The following is a 12122-nucleotide window of genomic DNA, read 5'->3' as shown; positions in this document are numbered from 1 at the left end:
GATGATGGGGAGCTAGGCTGGAGAGGACTGTCAAAAAAACAAATGCGCTGCGCTTCGCGTAACCTGCGCGCCCCAGCCGCCTCATTACCAACTGAATGGCTGATGAGCTGTCAGGTAACAAGTCTTGAGGACGCACGTCAATTTCCTTTAATGTTCTCGGCAACTTGTTAAACATGAAAGTGGGTGGGTGACGGTATATAAGACACCCCTAATCTGCTCGCCGGAGGAATGCTTGTGGCTGACGGACCGACAACATGCGCTCATTGGAAGCCCTGGGCGTCGCGCTGCACGCATCGCTCCTGGTGTTGCTGGCGCACGGGATTCATAAATCCAGAGATGGACTCGCCGTGAGGTCTCTGCACCGGTTCGACCTGATGGAGCGACCCACGGGAGCCCACCTGCCCACCTATATGATGCACCTTTACAGGAATTTCCAGTCGAATTTCTCCGAGCCCTTGGACAACGTGGAGCAGGACGCGGCGAAGCGCGCGGATACGGTGAAGAGCATGATGGCGAAAAGTAAGATCTGCTTTATGTTTGATTCAGGTTCAAATGATGTCGGTTTGAGTTGGGGGGATTTGACAATAAGAAGAACAGGTGAAAATCTCCTCATGCATTTAATCTAGTCCACCCTCCTCTGGCATTTAAGGACCCTCTCAGATGTTAGTTGTTTTTTCCCCCTTGCCAGACGACCTCAGAGGTCTGAATCCACATCCCCGCTCAGGGGGCGAATAACCAAGCAAGGATCAGCGTGTGAAAAGGCCGGTTTTCTTTTTAATTCTCAAAGCAAACCTCTTTTTTTTTTTTTTTTTTTTTTTTTTTTTACTTCTTCTCTAAATAAGTGATGTGGATTTGGTACCTCGCCAGACATCCCCCTATACAAATCTCTTGTTAAGGTCAAATCAACAACTTCCCTCAGTTCTTTTTTCACACTTTGCCTGATTAGATTAGAGCCCGGGATTTAATGGTGTGGCACCAGGAGCCCAGCTGCTGAATCCAATTTTACAGCTCTACTGTATTTGCTTGACTGAGGATATGCAAGAAGCCGCAGGACGAGCAGGGACGTGCTAAATGATTGGTTTCGGCTGCTCGTTTAATTTGAGTGGATTAATAAGAGGCACGGATTGGACTGTTGATAAAGTCACGCTCAATGGAGAGCCTTGCGAATGATGCAGAGGTTGAACACTTTTTATTTTTTAAAGGTTTTAATCTTATAATCGCATCCGTTTACTGATCGTAACGCTCATCGGGTGGGTGCGCTTTATTATAACAAATATTATATGCATTGCATCATATCAAGTTCCCAGACAGAGTTTGGATCTTTTGTAAAGAATTTGTTAACAGGATTTTCTCATCAGAAACCAGGACCTAAAAACAACACATAACACCGAAAATAAATAAATAAAAATAAAAACAGGCAGGTAATAGTTTTTGTTTTTTTTGTCTTAGAATACAAGATATGAAATGGTAATACAGTAAATCTCAAACGTGTACACTTACTAGGATTTAGTTTAAAAAAAAATAAGGTCATGATGAAAAAAATGTCCATAAATAATGTAGCATCGACCCTGTACAATTCAGCTAAAGAGCAAGAAATGTGAATGAGGCCGGAAAGCAATAAAACATAAAGAAGCTGCATAAATGTGCACAGCCTTAAACTGATACTTTGTATCAGTACTTTCTGACTGATTTTCAGCATTCACTCTTCTTTGATAGGAGTCTGTCAGCATCCCACGACTTTACTTGACAATATTTACCCACATTACCATGCAAAACGTCTCAAAGTCTAGTGAGGCTACGACTCTCTTCAGGCGATACTAAAGATTAGATAATGTCAAATTCATTCTACATTCTGGCACTCAGTTCCTATCATTTGGTAATTTAGATGTCCGCTCGGATCCACTGTGATAAAGAGAAATATCCCTTTTCATCTTTAGCTTTCTAGAAACTACCAGTATTTTGGAACTATACCTGCATTAACTTTTACCAAAACCCTTCTAATCCATTTGAGGAGGCACAACCCTCGAGCATTGTGCTGCCACCACCATGTTTCAGTGGGATATGGTGTTATTTTCATGATGTTCCAAGTTGTTTTTGGCCAAACTTACTGTTTGGAACTAGGACCTAAAGTTCAATCTGGTTTCATGAAACTATGCCATGCTACCACAAGGATTTGGAAGGATGTAGCAAGATCTGGATGTTTAAAGCCAAACTGGCTTTGGTTAAATGATGCAGATGAGCAAATGTCGGGAAAATCCCACTAGGACAAATTTATTCGAGGCTAAACATAAATGTATTAGTTTATAGCTACCATTTAATATCTTTTAATACAAAAGATATTAAATGCACCTCTATAACGTCACGATGTCCACCAGTGAAGAAAATAATTTTTTTAAATTGTTTGCATCTCATTAATTCAGCCACGCACATAGTAATGTATAGCCTTTGTTGGCAAATTTGTTTGAATACATAAAATGTGAAGAAATAGACTGATTTGAGGTTTATAACTAGCAATAATGAGCTATACAAAAAAAAAAAAATAGATAGGTCCTCTGGACGGGTTCTTGTTTGTTGACATCTTTTCTATTATTTTTTTAACCTGAATTATTGAGGTACAGCAGGACAATTAATGAGCAATGAAACTGAAAAGTTTGGGTTTGTAGTCTTTCCGTCTTTTATTTCCACACTTTTTATTCGCTTACTGTTGTCCACGTTATTTTTTACTGTGACTTCATGAAATAGCCCCCTTACATACTTCCTTTTACATAATCGTGCTCAAACAACCAATCTTTTTAGATGTTTTGGCTTGTTAAATTTACATGAAAGTTTTTTTTTTTTTACCTTGTAAATTAATGATACCACCAGTGGTCCCCCTATCAAATACTAGGAACCCTGGGCCATGTATTATGAGCACTTATAATTTTTGTAATATATTTTTTAAAATGCAGCAATTTTTTACCTCACTGATGCTGACTTACCTATCTAATGTCACAAAATGATTTTGTATTCTGCTTCTGCTGTATGGTAACCAGTTATTAAATTGTGTTTTAAGCTTATTGCTCTGTTTTTTTTTCAGATCTGACCTACAGACACGGCCGTTGGGTGGCGACGTTTGACCTACACGTGTTGCTGGCTGATAAGCACATCCAAGCTGCAGAGCTGAGAATCCGACTTCCTCCATCACAAAATCTTCCCGACGTCTCCGTGGAGGTGTATCACCTGGATCGTGAGCCGGTGGGACTGCTCAACAAATCATCTCTGGTAACCTCGTCCCACAGCTGGAAGGTGTTCAACATGACAAGCCCCCTCTTGGGGTGGCTCCGGCAGAAATCGGCCGCGAAACGTCGAAGCAAAAGAATCCCAAGGCGCAGGAAAGTCACGGAGAAGAAGAGAGGCCTCCCTATTCGGCCTCTCTTTGAGACGAGAGCCCAGGCCTTGCTGGTCGTCTTCTCCCACACGGGGTCTGATGAAAGCTCGAGGGCTAAAGCGAGCCTGTTGCATACAGCCGAGCAATCCAAGTTCTTGTCCCCCGCTGAAATCAAAAGGGTCCCCCGGCCCAAGAGGCGTAGGAGCAAACGGGGCCAGAGAGAACAAACGGCAAAAAGCCCACAGGTGTTCACGAGAGGGGCTCGTGAAACGTCCCTCTGCCACCGAGTGGACCTGCATGTCGACTTCAATCAGATTGGCTGGGGTTCCTGGATCGTCTTTCCCAAAAGATACAACGCCTACCGATGTGAAGGTTCCTGCCCTGGTCCTGTGGGAGAAGACCTGAATCCAACAAATCATGCTTACATGCAGGTAACTGGCACAATGGGTCTTTTTTTTCCTTATCTACAAGTATCTGTTAGGGTTGGGCATTAAGACGTTTAAAAAAGATTGGTTTTGCTTGCTGAGCCCGAATTAATACAAACTGAATCACTTCAGCCAAAGCTAATCAACCTGTAGTTTAAGCGCACTCACAGTAAGCCGTTCTTTTGTTGACCCGGTTTCATCAACTTGTCTCTGGAGATTGCAATCAATCATTGACACATTGTAGGTGGAGCTAGGCACCAGCCCCCCTTGACCTTCCATGGGTGAGATGGTATTATACACAAAGGATGGATGGATTGTAGCAGAGGGCCTTTCTTCTCTCAGTGTTACATTTAAAGTCAAGCTGAACAGATGTGAACGCAGCGAAATGCCTAAGAACGCGACATATGAGGAAGCTAAACGAACAGAAATAGGTGCAGCAGTTAACCCCACTGTGTGTGGTTTTAGCGTTTAATTGGAGTACAATAAATCTACATTAAAATTGAATAATTACCCAGAATCATGTTAGAATTGTTATTTATTTTAATACATTTAAAAGAAAAATAATTCAAATATTTTAGAAGCTACATAAGTGTGGGGTTGAGGCTTTTGATTCCATAAGAACATAAAATATCTGTGCAACATTAGTTTCCAAGGCTTCTCAATTTGATTTGGAGTGATTTGGAGAAGATTCTTGATTCTAGAGTCAAGAATCTTTACTGTCACCGCGTGTTATTGTGGTGAATTTTTTCTTGAGACAGACACCGGCTCAGGATGTACACAAATAATATGTACAGCCATCCACAACAGACGTAGTGTTTTCGCACCTTTTTTACTGTTTTTATATGCATATATATATGAAGTCAGTCAGTAGACTGCACTGGCCAAACACATTTCTAGAGAAGCTTAAGCATGCAAAATAATCTTTAGAGTCTGCTGACACTGGTACCCAGTTACGAAAGTCTGAAATCGGTCCTTTTTTGGATATGGACGATATGAATTACTGTCTAGTTGCAGGAATTAATGCATTTTAAGCACATTGGGACCCACTGTCCTACATGTTTTAGTTGTGTCTCTGCTCCAGCACACCAGAATCAAATGATTGCATAACTTGCTCAGCAGCCATTAAGGGCTGCAGAGGCCTCTTCATCACCGATCTATTCAAGACAGCTGTGTGAACGCAGGGAAATACCTAAAACATATAGGTTAGAGGGTCACAAGGACCAGAATTGACAACCACTGATTTGAACCATTTTACTATAGATCTTGCTGTGTGTTTAGAGTTGTTATCCTGCTAGGAGATGAAACTCCTTCCCAGTCTGAAGCCCTTCGCAAACTCTAACAGCTTTTCTTCCAGGATTGCCCTGTTGTTATTGAAGACCAGCATCACTTTGCTGCCACCACCTTGGTCAAACACGGTGTATTTGAATATGTCGAAGTCTGTGTTTCTAATGTGAGAACCTGTGAAACAGTGCAAGGCACTGTATTTGTGATGCAGGCTTCTGATCAAATTCTAGTGAGAACTTCGAACTTAGATGGGTTGTTTATAAAAAATGTTGTAAATTAAAGAAGTTGTGGTTACAGAAATAATCTGTGACATTCTAACCTAAAATTTCAGAGTCTCCTGAAACATTTCCATCCCGAGCGAGTGGTGCCGCCGTGTTGCGCCCCGACCAAAATGAGCGCGCTGAGCATGCTCTACTACGAGAACGGAGAGATGCTCCTTCGACACCACGAAGACATGATTGTGGATGAGTGCGGCTGCCAGTGAACACCACAACCACGGAGTTGACTCTTTTGCAGAGTGCTAGGACAGCACGGACATGCTGTAAAGAAGGAAGCAATTCTTGGAGAGAGAAAAAAAAAACACTTAACCTTAATTAAGGGACAAAAGCTCTTTGACATTTGGGATTGTGCACTGTTGAGACTGCATCTTATCCATGTTTGGAATCATGACCAAAATTTGTGACGTGGACTCTGGTTTTTAAGGAGGACAAGTTATTTGAAGAAGTGCTTACATACTTACTTGAAAGGTTGTTAGCCGTTGTCACAATCTAGTTTGGTCCGTTATGACCTCACAACATATCAATGTAAGCAACGTAAACATGAAATGACATTATTAAATATACCTGTCCTATTTGTATTGTACATTACACTGCTATTGTAAATTAATGTATATTTAATGTAAATATTAAAAATGTATTTATGTTCATTTTGGATTTTGGAAAGCTTGTTAATGCTGGACATATCTTTAGGGTCTAATGCTATATAGCGACATCATTTTTTTTTGTAATTGAGCTTGATGCTTCTTGTTCCACCTATTTTCTGAAAGTAATTTTTTTTGGTGTAAATATTTTTATTGAAGAAACACTTTTTTTCCTCCAAAGAAATGCACAAAACAAATCCTGTTCTTCTAAAATAATAAAAAAAAGTAGAGGGGCACTAAATACACAAATAATGACTCATTTGCATACACATATTAGCTGTTGCTTAATGCAATATTACAATTACATTTAGAAAGGTTAGTACATCACTGCCAAGGTCACTGTGATAGAGGAGATCGAGGTGGAAGTGGGATTGCATTAAGGATCTGAGCCCCCGTCTTTGTTTGCTGTGGTGATGGATGAGGTAAGAAAGGAATCTCAATGGACTAAAATATTTGCAGATGACATCATGAACTGCGGTGAGAGCAGGGAACCAGTGGAAGAAAATCTGGAGAGATGGAGGTTTGCCCTGGAAAGGACAGGAATGAAGGTTAGTCATAGCAAGACAGGCTAACCTTACATATGTGTGACTGAGAAGGAGCCCTGAGGTTACTTGGAGCACAGATAGAGAAGATGGAGGATTTTAGGGACACATGGTCAACAGTCCAGAGCACAGGTGTCAAACTCAAGGCCCGTGGGCCAAATCCGGCCCGTCAAGGTAAATAATCCGGCCCTCAAGAGCCAAAAAAAAAGGCTTCATGTCATAAAGTAGAGGCATATATCCTTTTAAAGTGTATAAAGTGGCTAAATCTGTGCCTCCTGTAAGTGTAACTCACCCCAATATCAACTTTTTTTGCAGATAAACTGTATAAACTGGGCCTAAGGTTGCTACTTTTATGTGCATTTTTTATACTTCCATGTGAACTGGAATGAAATTATGAAATGAAAAGTATCGTCTATACACATGCAACCGGCCCTTTTAATGACTTCATGACGCCAAAGTGGCCCTATATAGAAATGAGTTTGACACCCCTGGTCCAGAGCAATGTCAGTGAGTGTAGAAAGGAGGTGAAAACATACCCAAGCAGGTTGGAATGGGTGGATAAAAGTATCAGGTGTGATAAGAGTATCAGTGAGAATGAACGGAAATGTGTACAAGACGGTGGTGAGACCAGAGATGTTGTATGGTGTGGAGACAGTGGCACTGAGGAAGAGACAGGATACAGAGCTGGAGGTTGCAGAGATGAAGATGTTGAGATTCTCTTTGTGAATGGTGAGGATGGCTGGGATCAGAAATGAGGTCATCAGCGGGACGGCTGTTAGATGTGTTTGGAGATGAAGCCAGAGAGCCTAACGTGGACAGCCAGCTTGATAATGTGTGGCACTGCGTTCTGCACATTTCACAGGCAAGGTTAAGAGAGGCCAGTCTGAGATGGTTTGGACATGCACAGGATAGATAGAGAGTAGATCAGTAGCAGGATGCTGAGGCTGGAACTGCCAGGCAGGAGGCCTAGAGGAACACCAAAGATGAGATTTATGGTGGGAATGACAAAGATATAAAGGCAGTTGGTGTGAGAGAACAAGACAGACTCGCTGTGGCAACCCGTGAAAGGAAATAGCCAAAATACTTTATTTATTTTCATTTTTTCTTTATTATTTATCAGTGTTGATGTGCACAAACTTAGTGGATAAAGCTAATTTTGAAATATATCACTTTTTTATGAAATTATTTAATTAAAACAGGAATTTCACTTTTGTTACTGAATCACCGATAAATTAACTTTCTGATGACGATAATTTTTTTATATGCACCTGTACATCCGCGCTCAAATCAGTGTTTTATTTGGAGTAAATGTGCATGTAACAAAAATAACTGACTCACCAAACAAGTGGATGTCTCTAGTTTCAGACAGCTTCAGTCATCCACCCGCAGACTCACAGCGAGTAAGTTCCAGCACCCTGCAAAATAAACCTTTGTGTATTTATGCGTATGAAAGGACTATCCAGCAACGCTGTAAAGTGGTAGTAAGCTGTAACAATGCCAAACGGAAAAATCTATTCTTTTAAAGCCAGGACACTCATTGTATTCAAATCCTTTGAAAAAAACAACAACACATAGTGATCACGGTAGGCGTCAAACTGACAGCAGTTGGCCGGGAGACAGAGGTAAGTCTTTTTTATCTCAGACAAAAATGTGGAAAAATGTGCAAAAGTATATAATTATAGACCATAATTCAGACCCAATGAATAGTGCCTTTGATATATTAACAACAGTTATTGAACTTGAAAAATTATATTTGGAGTCATTATCAGAATCAGGACAAAAGGCTGTAATAAAAATATTGCCTTAAGGCTGTGGGACGCAGGAATCAAAAGATACTAATGCGACTATGTTAACCTAAAACAAATGTAGTTCACACGGGAAACTCAAATCCAGTGGGAAATGTTAATTATAGCCAATATAATAGTAAAATTATGTTTAAAAAAATATTACTGCTTCACTGTCTTGACATTGCGCTATATTTGTATACATATAGCGCAGCACTGACGCTCGTGAAGATCCTCATCCTTGCTAATTAGCCGTTAGCTGCTAGCTTTAGCTCACAACTTAGCCGCTTCCGTTTAGCGGCTTCGTCGCCACTGACACTCCTACTAACACTATAAGATCTCCGTAATAATGGTTGTTTTATAATGAATAGTGCATAATTCGGGTGAGCCAGCTTCATCCTTCATTGAGCTAAAAATACACCTGGCAGCCCGATCTGAGCTAATGTTAGCCACCAGTGACAGCTGCCAGTTTCTGTTACACATACTGGCTGCTTGTTTGGGTAAGTAGCTAGCAACATTTATTTTATTTTTTTTAGCTTTCATTAAAATTCGTACGAACGTCTTTCAGTAGACTGGGTGTTTGAAAGAGGAGTTTTGTTGTTGACATAAGGTAGTTTGGTGGATTTTAAAACGAGGAAGAGAACTTTCATTGAAGTGTGGTTAATGTAGTTTGCGTTATTATACAGTCACTGGTTGAGATTGTATGAGCAGAAGCGCAAACGTAACACTATGACAACTCAGGTGACCTAATGGTGTTTGCTGGCTGTGTAGTTTATTTGAAAAGAACAGCAGTGCAGAATCATTAAATAGCAAAGCTGAAATTAAATGACAATGGGGAAGAAAAGAAATAAATAAATTAAACAGCAACAACAAAATAACGCCGAAATTATATTAGAATGACTCGAAAATAAACTAGAAATACTGGTTATATGTTTATCCTCTGCTGTATATGGGGTGACTGGGGTTAATGTTTGTGATCACACTTGAAATCTTTGATAATAAAGCTTTTCTGGGGACTTTACCATAGTATTGTCATTTCTTTCATTTGTAGCATTCAGTATCTTTGATAGTGATATTTGCACTGCTCGAACTCTGCCAAAATGGTGTTTTCATATATTTTCCCTCAAGCCTGTTTAGCTTCAACACCAAGCTTCAGAAATCCCCAAATGTGTTGTGGAGAACTCTTTAAAAATAACCCACAATATCTCTTTATGCCTGATCAAATAATAATAATATCATGTTGACATTTGTCTCTTGCAGGAATAGTTACAGCAAAAAAATGGCCGAGGCAGTCGCAAACGTAGCCCGTAGGATTAATGCGACAGTAGAGGAAGGCAAAGACTGCCTGGGTAAGGCGTCCGTATGAATTCTGTCTTTTCTTTGTTCTTCTTGTCTTTCCTACCTGCAAACATGTCAATGAATAATACTGATTTATTCTCAAAGCTATTTGAAATTGTACCAGTAGATGGAGGCAGAGGCCTGAATTAAGTCCCCAAGTATCCATCGAGCCTCTTAATGTTGTTTTGCTTTCAGGCATGCAGTGTTTTCTTTGACATGTTAATCCTTGATAATCTTATGATCGTGTTTCCCTTCGCCGCAGACCTGTCAAACTGCCAGCTCATATCCTTCCCGGACGGCGTGTTCAAGGTCCTGAGGACCGTCTCAGAAAACATCCGCATCATCACGTTGGCTGAAAATAAGATTAAGGCCATTTCGAGCAAATTCTTTTCAACTTTTACACAGCTCAGAGGTAAAAACCAACAAACGGCACTCTGCTTTTTATATCATGATTTCAGTATCAGAAACGATGCTGTTGTTTTCACATGCTGTTCGCGTCGCAAATTTCCACTGAAGCTCTTAATGAATGGCGACGATCACTCCACTTATTCGTATTTTGAAACTCCTTGCAGAACTTGACCTGCAGGGCAACATTCTCACCAAACTGCCAGAGGAGGTGGCGGATATGGAGCATATGACCAGCATCAATCTGGCTAATAATAGCTTCGCCGTCTTCCCTGAGAAGCTCACTGAAATAGCCACGCTGGAGAGGATTGACCTTGAGGGAAACAGCATCACTGGTAAAAACACGTTTAAGCGTGCTGCATGAAGAAAAAGAAAATGAATTGTTCCTCTTGCGGAATTATTTAATTTAAACCCATCCTTTGTCTTCTGAAATTTTCCCTACAGAATTACCTTTAGAGAAACTCTCTGCCATGCCAGCTCTCAAGTGGCTCAACGTGAAGTCCAACCCTTTGAGCTCCACCACTCAGTGTGCTCTCCAGTCGCCATACAAGTTTGACGTTTTATTAGAAACAGAGTGATGAAATATGTGACAAATAATATTACAGACTGGATGCTGTGTGCCTTTAACTACATAACTGGAATGTGTTTGAGGACCTCAAAATGGTATAAAAATGCTTGAAGATATCATTATGTTTCACAAGAAGAAGAGGCACATGTATAAAGATGAGTGTTCAGCCCTGCAGCCTCTACTTTTGGAGCGCAATCTGTCATCCTTGATATGCAGTTGGACTCTTGGATGTGTAAAAATCTTCTTTTTTCTTTAATAGTATAAAAATAAACCACACTCTTCTGACAGTGATCAATGTTTTGCTTATATTTGGGAAAGTCTGAATTGAGAAATCTGTATTTCTGTCAAACCTTTTCAGGAAAAAAAGACTGTTTAGAGCTGCAACCATGCTTTGTGCCACTGCCTCATGCTCCCTCAGAAGTGATTATTAAAATCTGAGGTCTTTGCTTGGTGCAGTTTTGAAATCCTGGCAGTAAATGATTGTGGAAACGGAATGTATGTAAAGTGGCTCGCAGACGTTTTTAAACTCTCTTAGCTGTTCCATATTTTATCACGTTACAATCACAAGTAGTAGTAGTTTGTAACTAGGAAGTGGAAGGAAAAAGAATATGGTTTCCTTTGTTTTTCTTTCACTTATAAAAATCAGAAGAGTTGGGCAAGCATTTTTATTCAGTTCACTTTACTCTGATACTCCAAAGGAAAATCCATTGCATTGGGTTGTCTAAAATAATACCGCAAGTTTTAAACATCTGATAGCGCACTGTTCAACCCATCATTTGAAAATGAAAAAAGTTTGGAACAACCGCAAACCTGGCAAGACATGACTGTCCACCTAAACACAAGCAGGGCAAGGAGAGCATCAGTCAGAGAAGCAGCCAAGATGTCCGTCTCTGGAGGAGCTGCAGAGGTTCACAGCTCTGCTGGGAGAATTTTCTGACATGACAATTATTCGTTTCACACTCCATAGATCTGACCCTGCGAGAGCAAAGTCATTGTTGGGAACCCAGCAGATATGTTGAAAGAGGTGCTGTGGTCAGATGAGGCCAAAGCTGCCTGTATCCTGCCGTGTGGGATGCTTTTCTTCATCTGGAACAGGGGAGCTGGTCAGAGTTAATGGGAAGATGACAGACAGATCTAAATACATGACAAACCTAGGAGAACGCCTGTTCAATGTGGCAAAAGACTTGAGACGGGGGTGGAGGTTTATTTTTCCATCAGGAAAAGGATCTACAGCTGGAATAGCATAGTTTGAGATCCAAACATATTTGGTGTGTTATAAAGATCCCAAACGACTTCGAGCTGTAATTGTAGCAAAAAGTGGTTCTACAAATGACCAACTCAGGGAGGACACACTTTTCAGATTTTCATTTTCAAACCATGTATCCTTTCCTTTCCATTTCAAAGTTGTGTGCTACTATGTGTGGGTCTGTCACTCTTACTTGCTGTAAGAGTGACTAAATATTAAAATGTTTCTAGGGTTGGCGAAGGTT

General features: G+C 40.6%; 2 protein-coding genes across 2 annotated transcripts; both read left to right on the top strand.

Annotated features, from left to right (window-relative positions):
- The first annotated feature begins 254 nt into the window (after positions 1–254).
- On the top strand, positions 255–6075 carry ndr2 (nodal-related 2). Its single transcript, XM_012853798.3, has 3 exons — positions 255–519; positions 3077–3798; positions 5408–6075. The coding sequence occupies exons 1-3, from the start codon at positions 255–257 to the stop codon at positions 5558–5560; spliced, it is 1140 nt and encodes a 379-aa protein (XP_012709252.2). The 3' UTR covers positions 5561–6075.
- Positions 6076–8548: 2473 nt separating this feature from the next.
- On the top strand, positions 8549–10923 carry lrrc20 (leucine rich repeat containing 20). Its single transcript, XM_012853885.3, has 5 exons — positions 8549–8821; positions 9582–9670; positions 9922–10071; positions 10232–10399; positions 10509–10923. The coding sequence occupies exons 2-5, from the start codon at positions 9601–9603 to the stop codon at positions 10640–10642; spliced, it is 522 nt and encodes a 173-aa protein (XP_012709339.2). The 5' UTR covers positions 8549–8821; positions 9582–9600; the 3' UTR covers positions 10643–10923.
- Positions 10924–12122: the final 1199 nt, after the last annotated feature.

Source organism: Fundulus heteroclitus, chromosome 10 (genome assembly GCF_011125445.2).
Source record: "Fundulus heteroclitus isolate FHET01 chromosome 10, MU-UCD_Fhet_4.1, whole genome shotgun sequence".
Classification (NCBI taxonomy): Eukaryota; Metazoa; Chordata; class Actinopteri; order Cyprinodontiformes; family Fundulidae; genus Fundulus; species Fundulus heteroclitus.
Note: the sequence above shows the minus strand (reverse complement) of the source record. Positions and strands in the feature narration are given on the sequence as shown.

Coding starts and splice junctions, on each gene's coding strand:
- lrrc20 (XM_012853885.3), top strand. CDS start 9,601: ATGGCCGAGGCAGTCGCAAACGTAGCCCGTAGGATTAATGCGACAGTA. Junction 9,671..9,921: donor GGAAGGCAAAGACTGCCTGG/GTAAGGCGTCCG, acceptor CCTTCGCCGCAG/ACCTGTCAAACTGCCAGCTC. Junction 10,400..10,508: donor TGAGGGAAACAGCATCACTG/GTAAAAACACGT, acceptor TTTTCCCTACAG/AATTACCTTTAGAGAAACTC.
- ndr2 (XM_012853798.3), top strand. CDS start 255: ATGCGCTCATTGGAAGCCCTGGGCGTCGCGCTGCACGCATCGCTCCTG. Junction 520..3,076: donor GAAGAGCATGATGGCGAAAA/GTAAGATCTGCT, acceptor TTTTTTTTTCAG/ATCTGACCTACAGACACGGC. Junction 3,799..5,407: donor CAAATCATGCTTACATGCAG/GTAACTGGCACA, acceptor CTAAAATTTCAG/AGTCTCCTGAAACATTTCCA.